The sequence below is a fragment of the Chanodichthys erythropterus genome, chromosome 8 (assembly GCF_024489055.1).
Source record: "Chanodichthys erythropterus isolate Z2021 chromosome 8, ASM2448905v1, whole genome shotgun sequence".
Taxonomy (NCBI): domain Eukaryota; kingdom Metazoa; phylum Chordata; class Actinopteri; order Cypriniformes; family Xenocyprididae; genus Chanodichthys; species Chanodichthys erythropterus.
In genome coordinates, this window is record NC_090228.1 from 30261268 (window position 1) to 30283406 (window position 22139).

The following is a 22139-nucleotide window of genomic DNA, read 5'->3' on the forward strand; positions in this document are numbered from 1 at the left end:
CTATGTTATGTCCATAAATTTCGTAATGTCTACATTTAAAATTACTATAATCCATCTACTTTCACCAGAATAAACTGGAGTCTCCTTTCAATGTATTTAGGAGAACTGCGCCCCCTGCTGAATGGTTTGTGCCATGACAGAAAAATGCAGAATTGTCCCATTGAGATTTCCAGAACTTTGAGTCAGTACCACAAGAAAGTGTTTCTTGAAAAAGAAATATATATATATATATATATATATATATATATATATATATATATATATATATATATATATATATATATATATATATATATATATATTATATTTGAGCCTCCTTCTGTTTAAAAAGTGAATTTCTTTTATTGATACCCCTTAATCTCTGACATTTAAAAGGATTGAAATCTAATTTACCAAAATTAAGAAAAGAACAATAAGAAACAAAGAACTTAAACCTCCCAAATTATTCAGGTGACTCGTTACAATGAAAACAAACCGACCCACCAGGATCTTGTCCATACAACAAGATATCAAAAAATATTACAAATCTGCAGTATGAATCGTTAGAGACTTTAAGTCATCCAAAGTAAACATCAACTGTAAATGTGTCCGTTTTCTCTCAGTATTTTCCAAGCGTCAATATTAACCTTTTTACTTTAGTTCAAACACAACTATTAGAATATAGCTGCAAGCAGCGATTACGGGGCCAAGCAAAAAAGGCACAACAAGCCAGCCAACATGGTTGGGAGCATCAGACCAACTGCAACACTGAGCAATTAAAGACCTATTCAGATAATTTGAATCAAAACAGCTGAATAATGATATATACAGTCAATCATAAAGATTTACTGGTTTATCACTTTCAACCAATAGGTGGCACTGTGACCAAATTAATGTGGTCTGGTCAGAGTGAGGTGACAATGACACTTGCTAAGGATTTGACTCCCATGAAAATAAGTCAACCAGATCTAAAGTTATAAGCATATGAAAAAAAAAAACACAAGGTGGCGCTGGTTTGAAATTTCTCAGGCTCCTTCAGGGCCTTATGCTGATGACCCATATTGAGTTTGGTAACGATACGCTAAAGTGTTCATAAAATACAGCATTTTTGCACAAAATTCAAAATCGCCGACAGCCAAAATGGCTGATATTGGAAAACTGGATATCATTCGACTCGGCATGATGCCCCGGATCTAACAAGACAAAAGTCATGATTTTTGGACAAACCTATTTGAAGCAAAAATAGCCATTTTTTGTAAATCCAAACCAGTAGGTGGCGCTGCGCCGAAACCCAGCATGTAGGCTCTGGCCATGCTTGGGATGATATGTATGAAGTTTGGTCTGAATATGATAAAGCATTGCAGAGATACAGCCATGAGTCCAAATTGTGTGCTCTACGTTATATTGATTTGCGTGTTATTTGAGAATGGTTTGATTTACTGAAAAGCTTTTGATAACTTTTTGCCACAATGGACTGAAGATGATCTGATTTGATTTTCATGACAAAAGTAGGTTTTTCGGAAAATTCAAAATGGCGGGAAAATTTGCATGACGCATTGTGCATTTGAATTGACTAGAGTCAACGAATCAGAGGAAAAAAGAATTTTGTTTCTACGGTTCAAAAGTTATTAGCATAAACAGAAGTGCAAATTTGGACAGCTGGTGGCGCTAGAGGCATTGAGTTAGAGACTCCAAATTTGCTATGGACGAAGGTCAGACTGTCCTCTAACTGTGTGCCAAATTTCACAACTTTTTACCCTACAGTTCTATGGGCTGCCATAGATTTCCAGAGCGGAAGAATAATAATAAGAAGAAAACTAACGATAACAATAGGTGCCTTCGCACCTTCGGTGCTTGGCCCCTAAAAAGGTTCAAACATTCACTGTTGCTCCAGAAGGAAAAAATTTTTGCGCAACAATTGAATGAATCTTCCAAGCTCACAAATATGTATTTATGACTTGTTAAACCCATGCTGATTATATGAAAACTGAAAAATTATTTCTCCACACACATTCATGTGTCTTTTCATCATCAACTCTCCCACAGAAACAGACGTAGCCACTGCTGCACTAGTGAAACTCTTGTCTGTTTCTAGTGCCTTCATCTGTCTTTGCTGGTTCAGACTTCTCATGTTTCTCAACAGCTCCTCTCGCTCAAATATTGCCTTGCTATTTTCATATCTTCTTCAGCATAGATTTTAAAGTGTTGCACTATCTTGAACTGAACCTCCACACAAACAAAGCTATAATTCTGTCCTGCTTTAGCCAGAATGGTTGACTTTTTGGTTTTGAAAAGTTCTCAAGGATATTTAGTTTGTTGTGTTTCGTGTTGTATTACGTATTTCTCTGCAGTCCATAGAAACAGTATCATCGATAGCCAGCTTGTAATTGTCTGGTGTTTTTCACATCAATTGGACTAATAACTGGATCTTCCTGTTCACTGTTTGTTTCAGTATCAGATGCAGGACATGTATTTTTTCTTCATCCGATTAAATTTCTTTAGTTGATGCAGACAACTAAAAGTTGATTAAGAATCATTGAGGATAAGTGTACTAGAACAGCGTTTCATCTTATGCATTTGCGAAATGCGTTTCTTTAGATCAGTGGTTTTCTTTGTCTCTCTTTTCTGACACACTCATTTCAATTGTCAATAGAGCTCTCTCCTCACGACATGATGGTCTGAATCAGATGTTATTTAACAAAGAAACTCAGACTTGACTCACATGCTTTACGAGTTTGTATGCACAAATGTTTTCAAGGGTGATTTATTGTTAATGCTGGATTATTATGGTGTCTACTAACTATGTGGGTATTTCATTGGCAAACTGTTTTAAGTGATGTATTTTAGAATGTTTCTACTGGAATACAGATTAATTTTGTGACAGAGATATTTATATTGTTTTTGGAAGTCACATCTCTGTTTTTCAATCCAAAATCGAATTATTGTGACCATTTTGTGCACCCTTATTTGGTATTATTACTTCTTTTTCCTGTGTGGTAATATCCCCTGGACAGCGTAGTTTGGTTCTTTTCATTTGTCTTATGCAGATTTTTGCAAAGTGGTTTCTTTTGTTGCATGCTGGGCACTTTTATGTATTCGTGTTTTGAATATTTCATGTTTACTTTGTGGCAACTATTCATTATATGTTGGTTACTTTTCTGTTCACCTTACACTGTTTTGCCTCTTCTTTTCTTTGTCCTTTTGACACTGCTTATCTTGTTCATTTCTTTTTCATCAACTAGCATTTTCATCTGATTTGACGTTATCTTGTTGGTCAGGCAGATGTCGATTGCTTTTTCCAACGTGAAGTCTGCCTCACGCAACAATCTTGCACGAATATTGATGTCTCTTATGTGATTCTATCCCTGACAAGTGAATCAGGCAGATTTGAATTTCTTTTTTAGTTCTCACTTTTATTCACTTTTCGCTCTGTAAACTGGAATGTATTGAAAACTTTAATGCTTCTTCACCCATAGTATGAAGACATGTAGCACACTGATGAATGTAGTCTCTGATTTCTCTGCCACGCCACTAGCAATGAGGTACATTTTGAATTTCTGAAGCCATACCTTCCAATTCTCCGCCAAGTTGCCTTGTTTTGTATTTTATATATTTCGTAGGTGAAGAAAGAGACAACACGGACATGATATGACTGCAACAAACAAAAAAATAATACACTAGACTCGACAGTCTGGGTCTATCCATAAAGCCTTGCTGTTGAAAAAAACCAACAACCGAACATTCATTATAAGCTCCAAATAAAAAGTAAAACGACTCTAAGAAATGTGCATTTGGTGTGAAAGGAGTACATAAAGTGGCCTGTCACATGAAGATCTCTGTACGGATAATGCTCTATGTTGGGTAACGTGATAAAGTATCAAGAGTTGAAATCTGTCTATATGTTGAGGAATGCATACGGCTCACACAAACAAGTTTGAGCACTCTGAGGCAGAAGATGAACTCAAATGCAGTTTAATTGGCAGACGAGGTGAATAGCAACCATTCTGATCCAATGCAGTGACAGAACAAATAATAATGGTGAATAGTGGCAGGATGTGAAGACAACAATCCACACTGTGCAAACCATGGCCTTCTCCTGCTCATGCCTTGATGTATATATTCTTTAAAATACAAGGTGTAATGCTCACTCAGTCCATAACTGGTCTGTGTTAAGGCTACCTGTTACTGCTGGTGTAGGATCGGTTTCTCCTACCCTGTACACCCTGTACAGATAAGTTAAGATGCATCTTAGAGTTTAAAGAATGTAGTGGGTCAATTTACAGTATTTGGGATTTGGCCATTAACAGTAGCAACTTGTATCTGAGAGTTAAACAGTAGTCAAAGTGAACATAATACAGTGTTTTTTTGGTTTTTGTTTTTCACTTGGCATATTTGTGCTTTAAAAGGCAGCTCTGCACACCAAGTAAGTCACTGTTTCCAGCAGAGCCACAGAAAGCTGCTTCAGAAACACTTGATTTCTCCAGCATCTTTCTCCTCAAGTCTTCATTCAAAATGAGCAAGATCATTGTTTTTAGCAAAGAGGCCTTCAAGGGCAGAACAGCTGAATTCAAGAACGATGTCCGTAACTTAGAAGAAAAGGGCTTCAACGACGTCATCTGCTCCATAAAAGTCATTGGCGTACCATGGGTAGCGTATTATGACAAGAATTTTGCTGGAAAGCACCTGGTGTTTGAGGAAGGAGAGTACTCTACCCTTGATGACAAAGGCAAGTTTTCTTCTCTCAAGATGGTCACAGATGACCTGGACAACCCTGAAATCCAGCTGAATGTGAATTATCAAGGAAGAAGCGTGACCCTACGCAAGGAAACCAATCTTCACAACATGTGCTTTCAGTGACATAGCTTCTTCTCACAAAGTGAAAGGTGGTGTCTGGGTGCTATACGAGCACAAGAGTCGTCAGGGTTCCCAGATTATTTCTTTACCTGGTGATGAAGTTCCCAGCTATTCTCCGTTCTCCTTCAACAATGTGGCCAGCCATGTGCGCCCCTTGCTGCCGAAGCCATAGACAGCATCATTCAACGTACGCTTTCTGCAGCTGAATATGAACTGGAATCCTTTTGAAAAGAACGAGGCAGGTGGCGGGGAATGACAGATCATGACCATAAACGATGACTCTGACTGAAATAAATCAGTAACACTCTACAATAAGTGTAACTGTCAACAGATATGGTTTTTATTAAAATGTATATTTTCAAACTTTTGGTTAAATTCATTACCAGTGTTATTTCATTCATTGTTTAAAAACAAATGTGACACATGTATGGGTATTATTACTCCCTTTAAATGTTTAATGTAAAGGGTTCTTTAAGAAACGTAATGCGTCACATGACCATTGTTGAGTTGGGAGCGGATCCAGAGAGACTGCGGGACATGGAGCCTCAAGAAAATGGTTTAATCTGCATGTGGTCTTGGAGGCGCACACGGTAATTCACTTTGTGTTTATTGCATATTGTGTATTATGTTGTTTTGTGTCACTTTGCACAAAAATGTAACGTGTTATTACGGATGTTTGTATTTCTGTTGCGTCATTCAATTGCATACCAGTGGACATTATCAAGAGAAACTTGAGAAATTCATATTTGAAAATTATATTTTTATTTCTTGTATTTTTCACGGTGTCTGCAGAGAGAGAGAGCAAATAAAATAACAAAAGACATCTGTATGAAGCGTAGGATTGCCAGGATTGCCAGGATTGCGTAGGATTGCCATTATGCAGCTGTCACCATCAAGCAAGTACCGCGAAACGTCCAATAGAGGGCGACATTTAGCCGCGTAGACCACAGCTTTGCAAGTATCCTTTCTACTGGCGTAGAGAACAGTGTTTGTTTATTCCATCGCTGTTTCAAGCAGAAGATTGCTGCTCTGCAATTAATAGCAGGTTAGACTGTGCTTTTACATCTTTATGGACATCTGTAAAAAAAAAAAAATAGTGTTTGTGAATATATTATTTTAATTTACAGTCTAATTGTTGTGAATGCTTACAATTGACAGTGTTGAATCGTTACAAGGGTTTTGATATGAGAGTATTTTAAGTAACCATGCACTAAAGTTTTTTGCTAAAACATTTACAATGTCAGTTCATGGAGAAAAATCACAATATGGTGAATCAAGTGAGCAAATTGAGTCACTTCAGGTAGAATTGACTAGCTTAACTGAACAGTTAAGATCTCAACCTGATGATACTGAAAGGGAAAGATTAGAGTCACTCATAGGTGATATTCATGCTAAAATACAGTCACTTAAGTTAGCAATGATAGAACCTACCGCTTCCACTTCAAGAAGAGATGAACCCAGGAAATCTTCATGAGAGAGAAAGTTAACTCCAAAAATGCAGGAGCTTAAGCAGCAAGAAGTCTTTCAGAAGGAGAGTAAATTCATCAAGTTGTATGAACGATGGAAAGAAAAATTTAGAACTACACGTACCAAACTTAAGGATGAGTGCTCTGACCAAGACTTAGGTGGCTTGATGGATAATGTTGAAGGGCTGGAAACTGAAGTGAAAAATGTGTACGAACTTATACGATCTCAGTCAGTACCTTCAAATGAGATTAGAAGAAAAATGGATTCCTGTACAGCTGTAACAACTGATTTGATGGGGCTAATGAAAGTACGTATGAGTGAAGTGGGGCTGGAGGAATTTGAATCTAATGCAGAAGATGCAAGAATTCGTATGGTGCTTGACAAAGAGTATGCTAAGTCAATATTTTCAAGTACAAGCTCCAAGTCTGCTATTCGTAGTCACCGTTCAAGCTGCTCATCAGAACAGCAAAGCATCTCTGCAAAAAGAGCAGAGTGTACTGCAGAGTTGGCTGCAAAGCAAGCAGAGATAAAGATGGAGGAGGCTATTGCTGCTCAAAGACAAGAACTTAAAAGATTGGAAAATGAGAGAGATCTTCAAGTAATGCAAAGCTCAAAGCATACTCTGAAGCTGACTCAGGTGAGTCCAGTAATGAAAGTAGAACAGCACGTAGTGAGGTTGCCAATCGTCCTTCAGTATTTCCTAAGGAAATTAAAAAGGAACAGAATTCTAAGAATACTAAAGAGGAACAAACAGCTCATACTGATAGGGAAGCCTTAGTAGTACAAGCTCTACATGACACAATGGCTTTCAGCAGACTTCCCGCACCTGAGCCTTCAGTTTTCTCAGGGGACCCACTTAAGTTCTTAGAGTGGAGAACAAGTTTCAAGGCATTGATAGAACAGCGATGCACAAATCCAGCTGATAAGTTGTTCTACCTACAAAAATATGTCAGTGGTGAGGCACGATCTGTATTGGAAGGAAGCTTTTACAGAAAGGATGATGAAGCCTATGATCAAGCATGGGAAGCACTGAATTCTCGTTACGGCCATCCATTTGTAATCCAGCGTGCCTTTAGAGAAAAACTGCATACCTGGCCAAAGATTGGTTTGAGAGAGTCAGTTAAATTGAGACAGTTCAGTGACTTTCTGACAGCTTGCAGCAATGCTATGCCACACATCAAAGGGCTTCAAGTGTTAAATGACTGTGAAGAGAATCGCAAAATGCTACAAAAACTCCCTGATTGGGTAACATCTCGTTGGAATTGTCATGTTACAATGCAGTTGAGACAATCAGAAGAGTACCCAAATTTCAAGGAGTTTGCTGAATTTCTGGCACAAGAAGCAGAAATAGCATGCAACCCTGTAACATCCTTTCATGCCTTGAAGCTTACTGAAAAAAAGCCATCTAGAGAAGTTAAGCGCTCAAAGGCCAACACATTCATCACAAATGTGAAACCATCAGACAAATCAAGCACAGTGCCAAAAACATACAGTGTTGGGGGTAGCAACTCAGTTGATTCAAACAGACCCAATAAAGTAAGCGTAGCGCCTTCATGTTCAAACCCAGTCACTTGCTGGTGTTGTGGGGAAAGCCATTCCATCCACAAATGTCAAACCTTTGCCAGTAAATCTGTGGAGGACAAAAGAAAGCTCATATTTGACAATAACCTGTGCTTTGGCTGTCTTAGGAAAGGACACATTTCAAAGGATTGCAAGAGTAAAGCCACTTGTAGCATATGCAAGAAACATCATCCAACACCACTTCATGAAGAGCGCCCTTCTTCTGCAGCAGTCACATTTTCTCATGCTATGCAAGCAGAAGAAAACACATCTTCCCTTTCCTGTTGTGTAGACAGTGGCGATGGTGGGAGTACATCAATGATAGTACCTGTATGGATTTCTTCAATCACCAATCCTGAAAGAGAGACCTTAGTTTATGCCCTACAGGATACCCAGAGTAGCAACACCTTTGTAGACCAAGAGGTATGTGAGAGGATGGGGGTAGTTTCAGAGCCTGTCAAGTTAAGGCTTACTACAATGATGGGAAAGGATTCTGTCATTCAAAGTGAAAGAGTTTGTGGGCTCAGAGTTAGAGGGTTTGCCTCTCATGGCCTAATTAATTTGCCATCTGTCTATACCAGAGATTTCATCCCACTTGAACGTTCCCACATTCCTACCTCTGAAACCGCTAGAAGGTGGATACATCTGAATAAAATAGCACAAGAAATACCAGAGCTGTTAGACTGTAAGGTTGGACTTCTGATTGGTTACGACTGCTCAAGAGCTTTAGTACCACGACAAGTCATCACAGGAGGTGATAATGAGCCATATGGCATCAGGACAGATCTGGGTTGGAGTGTTGTTGGTAGTTCACCACAGGTTGCAAAGCCGAAAGAACTTACAGGTCTGTCAAGTCAAGTCAAGTCAAATTTATTTATATAGCGCTTTTACAATTGGTAATTGTTTCAAAGCAGCTTTACATATTAGAAGCACAGAAAAAAAGGGAAGTGGTTAAAACTGTACAAACAAGCGTGGTAATATGTAACATATACAAGATGGTGCTACATTAAGCCAATGTCGGCTGACTTCCAGGGGTGGAAAAAACCCCCTAGGAGAAAAACCCAGCGTGCTAGCACTGGGAAAAAAGTCCTAGGAGGGAAAAAACCCCTTGGAAGATATATATATGTAAATGTATATGGAGATCAAAATCTGAATTGTACATTTTTATTATAGAGATTAAAAATCGATTATATATAAATATATGTAAGCGGATACGGGGATCCTGGGCTACGTTGTAGTCTGGTCCAGACGCAGGTTCTCCATCTGACCTGGATACGGCCTGGATCCAGCACCTGGCAAACCTCAGGATAAGCAGAGAGACAGATATTAGCGTAGATGTCATTCTTGTTCTGATGTACAGGTATATCTAGTGTTATAGGAAATGTTCTCAGTTCCGGCCGACCTAATTATTGCAGCGTAACAATCCTTTAACGGATTTGAAAAATGTTAATGTATTGATAATGTGTTATGTGTATGCAAGAGCAAAGAGATGTGTTTTTAGTCTAGATTTAAACTGACAGAGTGTGTCTGCTTCCCGAACAATGCTAGGAAGATTGTTCCAGAGTTTAGGTGCTAAATAGGAAAAGGATCTGCCGCCTTCAGTTGATTTTGATATTCTGGGTATTATCAACTGGCCTAAATTCCGAGATCGCAATAAACGTGAAGGACTATAATGCATTAAGAGCTCACTTAGGTACTGGGGAGCTAAACCATTTAGAGCTTTATAAGTAAGTAGCAAGATTTTAAAATCTATACGATGTTTAATAGGGAGCCAATGTAATGTTGACAGAACTGGGCTAATATGGTCATACTTTCTGGTTCTAGTAAGAACTCTAGCTGCCGCATTTTGAACCAACTGTAGTTTGTTTAAAAGCCGAGCAGAACAACCACCCAGTAGAGCGTTACAATAATCTAGTCTTGAGGTCATGAATGCATGAACCAACTGTTCCGCATTTGTCATTGAGAGCATATGTCGTAATTTAGATATATTTTTTAGATGGAAGAAGGCGATTTTACAGATACTAGAAACATGACTTTCAAATGAAAGATTGGTATCAAAGAGCACACCCAGGTTCCTAACTGTCTGTGTCATTGTATATCTGTTAAGGAACTTCCAGTACTGACTCCCGCTGCCGTCATCAGAGCCCTAGAATCAGACTTCAGAGATACGAACCCAAAAGAAAAGAGCATATTGCAAGACGATATACAGTTCATGCAATTACTCAATGAAAAAGTTCACCAGAATTCAGAGGGACACTTGGAGATGCCCCTTCCCTTTAAGACATGCCCACAACAACCAGAAAATAAGAAGCTGGCTCTTGTGCGGCTGAAACGTCTGAAAGGAAAATTTGAGAAAAACCCCAAATTCAAGGATGACTATGTAAAGTTTATGGAAGGTGTCTTCAATGATGGCGATGCAGAGAGAGCTGAACACCAACCCAAGGCAGGAAACGTCTGGTATATTCCTCACCAAGGGGTATATCACCCTAGAAAGCCAGAGAAGATTAGAGTTGTGTTTGACTGCTCTGCCAAGTATGATGGCACCGCTCTGAATGATCACTTGCTAAATGGCCCTGATCTCATTAATGGGCTAACAGGGGTGCTCTGCAGGTTTCGCAAACATCCAGTCACAGTTATTTGTGATGTCGAAAAGATGTTCCACAGGTTCCATGTAAGCCAGGAAGACAGAGATTACTTGCGGTTCCTGTGGTGGGAGAATGGCGATACAAATTCAGAGCCAAAGGAGTATCGCATGAAAGTCCATCTTTTCGGGGCAGCATTGTCCCTGGCTGTGCGAATTATGGAAGCAGCCAGCTTCATCAAAAAGAATTTCTATGTTGATGATGGGCTCATTAGTGTAGAAAATGTGAATGCGGCTGTCAAACTAGTCCAAGAAGCCACACGTGTGTGCTAAAGGGAAATTACATCTACGCAAGTTCATGTCCAACAACAGAAAGGTTTAGAGTCAATTCCTGTCAGCGAACGAGCCAGCAGAGTTCAGGATGTGGAACTTGGATCTAATGAACTCCCAGTCCAGACCGTGCTGGGAGTAAAGTGGAGTGTAAATAGTGACACCTTTTCCTTTAAAGTTGCACTGGATGAGAAACAAGCAACACTGAGAGGAATCCTCTCAACTGTGGCTTCTGTGTTTGATCCGCTAGGCTTCCTGGCTCCCTTCCTCCTATTAGGAAAAAAGGTACTGCAGGAGATGTGCCAAAAAGGCATTGGATGGGATGAACCTCTGCCTGAGGAGTTAATGCCACAATGGACAAGCTGGCTGAATGAACTGAAGAACCTGCAAAATCTCCAGATTCTGAGGTGCTTTGCTCCTGAAAATCTAGGGAAAGTTCACAGGATTGAACTCCATCACTTTTCAGATGTGAGTAGTCATGGCTATGGTCAGTGCTCATATATCCGAGTGTTGAGTGAAGATAAAGTGCACTGCTCCTTTGTTTTTGGCAAGGCAAGGGTTGCACCCACAACCAATACCCAGTGACAATACCCAGGCTTGAGTTAACACCTGCGGTGATCTCTTCAGCGGTCAGTAACATGTTAAAGGATGAGCTGGAGCTCAAAATTGACCAAGAATACTTTTGGAAAGATTCAAAAGTGGTCTTAGGCTACATTAACAATGAAGCCCATAGGTTTCATGTTTTTGTGGCAAATCGAGTTCAAAGAATCTGTGAAACAACTGACCCTGCACAGTGGCATTATATAGATTCTGATCAAAATCCAGCACATCATGCTTCCAGGGGCCTCAAGGTGTCAGAGTTGATTAATTCATATTGGCTAACTGGACCTAAGTTTCTTTGGGAAAAAGATATTATCACACCAAAGACAACTCCAGAGCTGCTTGTTGGTGATCCTGAAATCAGACAAACAAAGGTAGTACAAGATGAGAATTTTTTGGAGAGGTTTAAGCGGTTTTCAAAATGGCACACAGCATTAAAAATTGTCACACGTATCCAGCAATTGGCAAGAGACAAAACAGTTAAACCTATAAATATTGAAGACATGAGAAAGGCCAGTCTCATGCTTGTAAAATTGGCACAAAAGGATGCCTTCAAAAATGAGATACAAATACTGAGTCATGGCAAATTGCCACAAAGTCATCCATTGTTCCAACTTGACCCAGTACTGCATGATGATGTTCTTAGGGTGGGAGGGCGATTAAAGAAAGTTTCCTTACCTCTTGACTCGAAGCACCCAGCAATCCTCCCGAGAGATGGTGTGGTCACACGTCTTATCTTGGATGACTGCCATGAAAAAACTCAGCACCAAGGCAGAGGACAGACCCTCAATGAATTGAGAACAAGTGGTTTCTGGATTGTTGGTGGCAGCAAAGTTGTGGCAAACCACATTAAGCAATGTGTTACATGCAGGAGAGCTTGCAGGCCAACAGAGATGCAAAAGATGGCAGACCTACCTGCTAGCCGTGTTGATCCCTCTCCACCATTCTCTTATTGTGGGATGGATTGCTTCGGACCATTTCTAACTAAGCAAGGTCTTAAAGAGCATAAGAGATATGGTCTCATATTCACCTGTTTCTCCTCAAGAGCAATCCACATAGAGATGCTGGAAGATCTCACAACTGATGCCTTCATAAATGTCTTGCGGTGTTTTATAGCTCTCCATGGAGCTGTAAGAGAGATCAGATCGGATCAAGGGACAAATTTTGTTGGGGCGAAAAATGAGCTGATGAAGGCTTTGAAAGAATTGGACAAAGATAGATTGACTGCTTACTTATCTCAGAAGCAATATGACTTCATTATGAATGTACCTGATGCCAGTCACATGGGAGGGGTTTGGGAAAGGCAGATCAGAACAGTTAGGAGTGTTCTAAGCTGGGTCCTTTCTTAGAGCTCAGGATGACTGGATGATGCTTCCTTGAGAACTTTCTTATATGAAGCCATGTCAATCATAAATAGCCGCCCACTCACCACAGATACCATCAATGATGCCAAAGAGCTAGAGCCTCTTACCCCAAACCATTTACTCACCATGAAATCCTCTGTTCCACTGCCTCCACCAGGGAAATTTGTGCAAGAAGACCTGTATGCAAGAAAAAGGTGGCGCAGAGTTCAATATCTGACAGAGCAATTTTGGAGTAGATGGAGAAAGGAATAACTGGCAAACATCACTTTCAGACAACGGTGGCACACTCCAAGACACAATGTGAAGGTTGGAGATATCGTCATTATCAAGGAAGATGGGATTCCCTGCAGTGAATGGAGACTCGGGCGAGTGCTTGATGTTTGTGAAGATGAAGATGGCCTTGTGCGAAAAGCCACCATACAAATAGGAAATAGAAAGTTAGGGAAAGAGGGTCAGCGACTCACTAATCCATCCCTTTTTGAACGTCCTATTCATAAGTTAGTGGTGCTTGTAGAGAACATTTAAATCTCATGCAATAGAGCTAACATTGAGAGTTGTATCAAGAGTTTGACAATTAGTATTACGTCAAGAGTCAGAAACAGTTTTTGAAATTACTAAATTTATTTAAACGTCTACAAAAAGTTAATCATAAATTAGTAATTTGGTGGGAGTGTAACTGTCAGCAGATATGGTTTTTATTAAAATGTATATTTTCGAAACTTTGGTTAAATTCATTACCAGTGTTATTTCATTCATTGTTTAAAAACAAATGTGACACATGTATGGGTATTATATATACTCCCTTTAAATGTTTAATGTAAAGGGTTCTTTAAGAAACGTAATGCGTCACATGACCATTGTTGAGTTGGGAGCGGATCCAGAGAGACTGCGGGACATAGAGCCTCAACAAAATTGTTTAATCTGCATGTGGTCTTGGAGGCGCACACGGTAATTCACTTTGTGTTTATTGCATATTGTGTATTATGTTGTTTTGAGTCACTTTGCACAAAAATGTAACGGGTTATTACTGGTAGTTGGATTGTTGTATTTCTGTTGCGTCATTCAATTGCATCCCAGTGGACATTATCAAGAGAAACTTGAGAAATGCATATTTGAAAATTATAATTTTATGTCTTGTAGTTTTCACGGTGTCTGCAGAGAGAGAGAGCAAATAAAATAACAAAAGACATCTGTATGAAGCGTGGCCATTTCTTCGTCTGACCCGTGCAGCTATAATAAGGTTCATTACAATAATGTATTAACTGACATGAACTAACCATGAGCAATACGTTTGTTATTGTATTTACTAATCTTCGTTAAGGTTAGTTAATGAAAATACAGTTGTTCATTGTTCATGTTAGCTCACAGTGCATTAACTAATGTTAACAAGATTTTAATATTGTATTAGAAAATGTTGAAATTAACATTACCAAAGATTAATAAATGCTGTATAAGTGCAGTTCATTATTATTTCATATTAACTATTGTAAAGTGTTACCAGTAAATCTGAAGAAACTTCATGCAATCAGACTCGACCTTATCATTTAAGGATATCTGTGTAAGAATCAACAGGCGAGTTTGTGTTCGTGAGATTCACGTATCCCAAGGTGTGTGACTCTGTGTGGCATCAGGTCCCTAATGAATGAATAATTGAAAGTATGGGATACCCACAAAAATAAAGTATCTGAATTAATACATAACCAATAGTTATAATCAATTACTAGGGAGGGTTTGTGGAGTATGAGGGCTGGGAAGAAAGCTCCGCCCACAACCTCGCCATGGTGGATGTGTTCGCTATCCTCGCTGGAATATTTTTGGGATTATCGGGTGTATTTGGTGACATAATGACCCCGGTTTTTCCAATTCTCACTGGTTATGCCCAGCCCTGAACTTCCTGTTTCCCCACTGGTTCCTTCCAGCCCTGTATCAGCTGCGATTCCTCCCAGCCTCCCTCTCTCACCTCCTATAACAGCCAGTTCCTCAACCCTGTTCCTCTGGTACCCTTCAGCCCATCTTCAGCTCCTGCACCTAATCGTGTGGATCTGCTTAAGTGCTTCAGGCTAACAGATCTGTCTAGTCCAGAGGATTCCCTGGCTCCACCTCCAGCCTCTGAACCCAACTCTTCACCGTGGCCTGTCGATGCATTGTTTCCACCTTGGCTCCACCAGGAACCTTCAGCCTTACGACTCCACCGGGCTCCCTCATCCCACAGGCTCCACCGTGGTCAGATGTCATCCTGCCTGCACCTTCGGTTCCATCTGGCTCCACCATCCCCCTGGCTCTGCCTTCATCCTCAGTTTCACCAGCTCCGCCTCAGTCTTCAGGTTTCTGTGTTCCACCTCAGATGCTCATTGCTGCGGATCCACCTTGGTCTCAAATGCCAGCAGTGTCTTGTAGGCTCTTCAGTGTGTTGGCTCCACCTGGGTCTCCATCTCCAGTGGCGTTTCCATCAGCCATCCCCAGAGTGTTGCCTCTCAAGTCTCCACCATGGCTCCTCCCGCCTTCGACTCCACCTTGGGAGCTCCAACATCTGGCTCCTCCTGTTCCGGACTCCCCCTTGGCTCCTCCCACCCTCCACTCCCTCTTGGACTTTTGTTTTGGACTCTGTTTTGTTTTGCCCCTCTCTAGTTCCTTGTCCTCCTCCAGAGTCCCTTCCCTCACTCCGATGTACTCTTTATGCCACGGGGACGTGCCTTCTGGGAGAGGGAGCTTCTGTCACAGTAATGTTCTGTTATGTAGATGGATAGTCACCAGCCCACGAGCACGCAGATCCTCCCAAAGAAATTTGGGGGCCATATACCTGTGGCCGTAGTGGCCAAGGCCATGGAAGCCTCACTGCCATGGCTTGCTGAGGCTCCTGACCCGTCATGGTGCCCTGAAGCCCCCGACCCGCCATTGCTCCATCCTGGAGTCCTCATATCTACCTGCACCATCACTCTCCTGTCTAGACTCCAGGACGCCCGCCCTCCTTCCCTGGTTGGTCCATCTACAGCACGAGGACGTGCCTACCAGGAGGGGGGAGTACTGTCACAGTCACCATCTGTCTCACCTTCCCTGGACTCCATTTCCCATCATCCCTCCTGTCACTCACCTGTTCACACTCAGTAATTACCCACACATGTAAGCGATCTACTCATCACCACAGCAGTATAAAGGCACACACTTCAACACTGCACTTTGTCTGTTCTCAATCATGAGAAGGACTCACTTACCTGCTCCTCTTACCTGTATGCTCCAGTGCTCCTTTGTCTCTCTCCTATTCCTTTGTGTCTCCAATGTCTCCTGTTCTCCAGTGTCTCCAGCGTCCTCCAGATACCTCACCTGCTACACTCACCGAAGTGTGTGCCCTGCTCCACGATTGCCATTCTCCATCTACAAACATAAAGTGACTGTCAGTATTCTCGTTCCATACTTCTTCACAACGCTGATTCTCATTCACCACCATCTCTGTCATCTCAACCATTGTTAATAAACTCATATTCATCTAACATCTGAGTCCGTATTCCGTAACAGTTGTTTTTTTATTCATCATTTTTAAAAGCGTTGTAAAGTAGGTAAAGTGGCCTGTCATGTGAAAATCTCTGTATGAATACTACTCTGCTCTATGATGGGTAACGTGATAAAGTATCAGGAGTTAAATCTGGTGATATGTTGAGGAATGCATAGGGGTCACGACACATTTGAGCAGGTGCAGAACATTGATTTTGTGATATTTCTGCATCACAGTTAAGATGCATGTTAGAATTTAAAGAATGTAGTGAAGTTTGTCAATTGACAGTATTTGGGATTTAGCCACTAACAGTAGCAACTTGTATCTGAGAGTTAAGTGGCAGTCAAAGTGAAAACAATACTGTGTTTTTTTTTGTTTTGTTTTGTTTTTTTTGTGTTCTGCAGCCAGGAGCTTGTAACATATGGCTCAGAGTTTTGAACCTTGTATTAGGCTACATATTTGTAAATACTGAACAGTAGTTTGAGACTTGATATGTTTCTCAGCTTCCACACCTACATGTACTTTCATAATCCAGTCTACGCCCACTTTGGCGATTCTGTGCTTTAAAAGGCAGCTCTGCACACCTAGTAAGTCACTGTTTCCAGCAGAGCCACAGGAAGCTGCTTCAGAAACACTTGTCTTCTCCAGCATCTTTCTCCTCGAATCTTCAATCAAAATGAGCAAGATCATTGTTTTTAGCAAAGAGGCCTTTGAGGGCAGAACAGCTGAATTCAAGAACAATGTCCGCAACTTAGAAGAAAAGGGCTTCAACGACGTCATCTGCTCCATAAAAGTCATCGGTGCACCATGGGTGGCGTATTATGACAAGAATTTTGCTGGAAAGCACCTGGTGTTTGAGGAAGGAGAGTACTCTACCCTTGATGACAAAGGCAAGTTTTCTTCCCTCAAGATGGTCACAGATGACCTGGACAACCCTGAAATCCAGCTGTTCGAGCACATCAACTATCAAGGAAGAAAAGTGACCCTGCGCAGAGAAGCCAATCTTCACGACATTGATTTCAGTGACATAGCTTCTTCCCACAAAGTGAAAGGTGGTGTCTGGGTTCTATACCAGCACGTCAATCGTCAGGGTTCCCAGCTTGTTTCTTTCCCTGGGGATGAAGTTCCCAACTATGTGCCGCTCGGCTTCAATGACGTGGTCAGCCATGTGCGCCCCTTGCTGCCAAAGCCATAGGCAGCATCATTCAACGTACGCTTTCTGCAGCTGAATATGAACTGGAATCCTTTTGGAAAGAATGAGGCAGGTGGTGGGGAATGATGGATCATGACCAGAAACTTGATTTGACTCTTGATGTGATGGCAATCTGTCTGAAGAAACTTCATGCAATCAGACTCAACCTTATCATTTGAGGCTATCTGTGTAAAGACATACTGTACATGTTAACTTGGCAAATGTTATGTAACAAGGATGAATTTTATAGAAAGAGTTTTTGGCTTGTCATCTGTAGCAATCAATATCAGTAATCATGTAATAAAATATAGTCTTGGAATTGTTACGGATCTACTACAGATCCTGTTGCATTTGATTGTATTTTCCCTGTTTAATGAGAGAGAAATATTGGAAGGGATTTTGGATTTATTTTATGCTGAGAAAGAGACAACAAAAGAAAGTTTTACTCTGTCAACTCAGAAAATAAAGACTTAAGTATTGTAATGTTCGTTTCTTTAATTCTCTTCTTTTTTTTACATTTACATTTTTCATTTAGCAGACGCCTTTATCCAAAGTGACTTATAATTGAGGAATACACCAAGTGATTCATCTAAAGAGGCAATAAACACAAGAAGTGCTATTAATACAAAGTTTCAACCATCGCTCAGAATAGCTTCTCACCCAAACATCAAAATAAACCAAATTAGCAAACAATCTAAAAATACATATCTAGAACATTGGGATGAGGAATCTATAACACAAAGTAAATCAAATTATGAATTAGAAGAATATATCTAGAGTGTCAGAGACACAAAGCAGAGACAGATCCTGACCAAGTAGAGGCTCAGTGAGCACAGTCTAGCCATCAAGACCGGCAGACACAGAAAGAGCTGCTTACCCAGAGAGCAAAGGGTGTGTGTTCACTGCAGGACAGGAGAGATCGAGACAGAGATGCACTTCCTCCTTCACTGTCAAAAAAACATATCAATCAGAGACCTCTACTTATACAAATTCAAAAACTCAATAAAGAACTTTACAGGGATGACTGAAACAGAACAATTAAATGACAATGTTATTTTTCATTCCTGATTTCTAACATGTACTCTCAGCGTTTGGCCGGCCTTGCGGCTGTCAGGGCAGAAACGAAAGTGGATGCTCTCCGTATGTTTTTCAAATCTCTGGACGCGTTCATATGTAAATTGTGCAAGCTTATTTTGTTAATTAGATAGAAAAATCTAAAAAAAAAACTTATATTTGCCCACCCATAGACCTTCCCCTTGAAGAAATCAAGACAGAAGTGGTTGAAAGTGGACAAAAGAGATGGATTAAAATACCAGGTGGAAACGGGGATGTGTCTCCCTCGTCCACTTGTGATCCGATCAACCAAAATGCATCTTAATACCAGGTGGAGACAGCAGATGAATGTGTGTATTGTGTCTGACTTCAGTGTGTTTCCCTACTGTCCACAAGTATGTGTGTGTTAAAACACTGTGTTATCAAATGTTCAGACATGTTCTAATTTGTTACACTGTTTATTTAAGTTATTTTATAATACTTTCTTTGATTATTTTGATGTTTTTTTATTATTATTTTATGTATATATGTATGTATTCCAAGCCTTGGCAATATTGTATTATTTACAGTCATGCCAATAAAGCAATTGTGAATATGAATATGAATATATATTATATATATATATAATATATATATATATATATATATATATATATAATACTGTATATGTGTGTGTGTGTGTTTGTGTATGTGCAAGACATGCACACACACACACACACACACACACACACACACGTGTAATACATACACATACATAAACACACATTTATGACATTATGAGCACTGACAGGTGAAGTTATTATCTGATTATCTCTTCATCACGGCACCTATTAGAGGATGGGATATATTAGGCAGCAAGTGAACATTTTGTCCTCAAAGTTGATGTGTTAGAAGCAGGAAAAATGGGCAAGCGTAAGGATTTGAGCGAGTTTGACAAGGGCCAAATTGTGATGGCTAGACGACTGGGTCAGAGCATCTCCAAAACTGCAGCTCTTGTGGGGTGTTTCCAGTCTGCAGTGGTCAGTATCTATCAAAAGTGCTCCAAGGAAGGAACAGTGGTGAACCGGCGACAGGGTCATGGGTGGCCAAATGTGGTAGATTTTCCCCTACGCACCTGACTTAGGTTTACCTGTTTACCTGGGTCGTCTCCTAATCGACACTCAATAATATACCTGATCTTCCGGAGCGTCTTCTAATCGACACTCAATAATATACCTGATCTTCCGGAGCGTCTTCAAATCGACTCTCAATAATATTTTGTTCAACATCTTGACCCCTAACTTGCTGCGCAGCAATAACCAGATAGACTCTAGACTATGCCTTAGAATATGCTTTATTGACGAGAAAAGGCTGGCCCGTGTGGTCCGATCCAACAGATGAGCTCCTGTAGCTCAGATTGCTTAAGAAGTTAATGCTGGTTCTGATAGAAAGGTGTCAGAATACACAGAGCATCAGTTTGTTGCGTATGGAGCTGCATAGCTGCAGACCAGTCAGGGTGCCCATGCTGACCCCTGTCCACTGCCGAAAGAGCCAACATCAGAACTGGACCACGGAGCAGTGGAAGAAGGTGGCCTGATCTGATGAATCACATTTTCTTTTACATCACATGGATGGCCAGGTGCATGTGCGTCTCTTACCCGGGGAGCACATGGCACCAGGATGCACTATGGGAAGAAGGCAAGCCAGTGGAGGCAGTGTGATGCTTTGGGCAATGTTCTGCTGGGAAACCTTGGGTCCTGCCATCCATGTGATGTTACTTTGACACGTACCACCTACCTAAGTATTGTTCAGACCATGTACAGCCTTTCATGGAAACAGTATTCCCTGCTGGCTGTGGCCTCTTTCAGCAGGATAATGCTCCTGCCACAAAGCAGAAATGGTTCAGGAATGGTTTGAGGAGCACAACAACAAGTTTGAGGTGATGACTTGGCCTCCGAATTCCCCAGATCTCAATCCAATCAAGCATCTGTGGGATGTGCTGAACAAACAAGTCCGATCCATAGAGGCTCCACCTCGCAACTTACAGGACTTAAAGGATCTGCTGGTAACATCTTGGTCCAGATACCACAGCACACCTTCAGGGGTTTAGTCCATGCTTCAATGGGTCAGGGCTTTTTTGGCAGCAAACGAGGGACCAACACACTATTAAGTCATAATGTTATGCCTGATCAGTGTATATACAATTACAAGAAAAAGTATGTGAACCACTTGCAGAATCTGTGAAAATGTGCAAAATTTTAACAAAATAACAGATCATACAAAATAATAATAAGGGAGATAATACAAAATGCATGTTATTTTTTATTTAGTACTGTCCTGAGTAAGATATTTTACACAAAAGATGTTTGCATATTATCCACAAGACAAAACAATAGCTGAATTTATTAAAATATCTCTGTTCAAAAGTTTGTGAACCCTTGATTCTCAATACTGTGTGTGGTTACCTGATGATCTATGACTTTTTGTGTTTTGTGATGGTTGTTCATGAGACTCTTGTTTGTCCTGAGCAGTTAAACTGAGCTCTGTTCTTCAGAAAAATCCTCCAGATCCTGCAGATTCTTCAGTTTTCGAGTATTTTTTGCATATTTGAACCCTTTCCAGCAGTGACTGTATGATTTTGAGATCCGTCTTTTCACACTGAAGACAATTGAGGGACTCAAACACAACTATTAAAAAAAGTTCAAACATTCACTGATGCTCCAGAAGGAAACAAGATGCATTAAGAGTCGGGGGGTGAAAACTTTGGAACAGAATGAAGATGTCCAAATTTTTCTTATTTCGCTTGAATATCATTTTTTTTCATTTAGTACTTCCCTTTAGAAGCAACAGAAGATACTTGCATGTTTCCCAGAAGACAAATACACTTTACTTTGATCTTCAAACTCATCCCCCAGCTCTTAATGTGTCGTGTTTCCTTCTGGAGCATCAGTGAATGTTTGAACCTTTTTTAATAGTTGAGTTTGAGTCCCTCAGTTCTCCTCAGTGTGAAAAGATGGATCTCAAAATCATTCAGTCACTGCTGGAAAGGGTTCAAATATGCAAAAGATGCTGGAAAACTGATGAATCTGCAGGACCTGGAGGATTTTTCTGAAGAACAGAGCTCAGTTTAACCTTTCAGGACAAACAAGAGACTCATGAACAACCATCACAAAACATAAAAACAGTGATGGATCATCAGGTGACCACACACAGTATTGAGAATCAATGGTTCACATACTTATGAATGGGGTTATTTTAATAAATTTAAATTTAATTTAAATTAATTTAAATTTAAATTAATTTAATTTAAATTAAATAATATTTGTTTTTGTCTTGTGGATTATATGTAAACATCTTTTATGTAAAATATCTTACTCAGGACAGTACTAAACAAAAAATATCATGCATTTTGTATGATCTCTCTTATTTTGTTAAAATTATTCACATTTTCAGAGATTCTGCAAGTGGTTCACTTACTTTTTCTTGCAACTGTATATATCATCTGTTTAACTTATAACATGAAGGTAAGGTTAATAATATAACATAGATAACAAAATTTTCAGTTTTACTCAAATTAGGGAGATGCAAAAATGAGTACACCCCGCTGAAAGTCTCTGGAGCAAAGGTATAATTTAGACTACAAATGTCTAATTTAACAAGAATTCAACCACAGGTGAGTCTAATTATTCA

The 22139-nt window shown here is 40.2% G+C and overlaps 1 protein-coding gene across 1 annotated transcript; it reads left to right on the forward strand.

The window, feature by feature from the left end:
- The first annotated feature begins 16844 nt into the window (after positions 1 to 16844).
- Positions 16845 to 17420, forward strand: LOC137024013 (epidermal differentiation-specific protein-like). The gene has a single exon (XM_067391165.1). It carries the CDS (start codon positions 16902 to 16904, stop codon positions 17418 to 17420), a length of 519 nt encoding a protein of 172 aa, XP_067247266.1. The 5' UTR covers positions 16845 to 16901.
- Positions 17421 to 22139: the final 4719 nt, after the last annotated feature.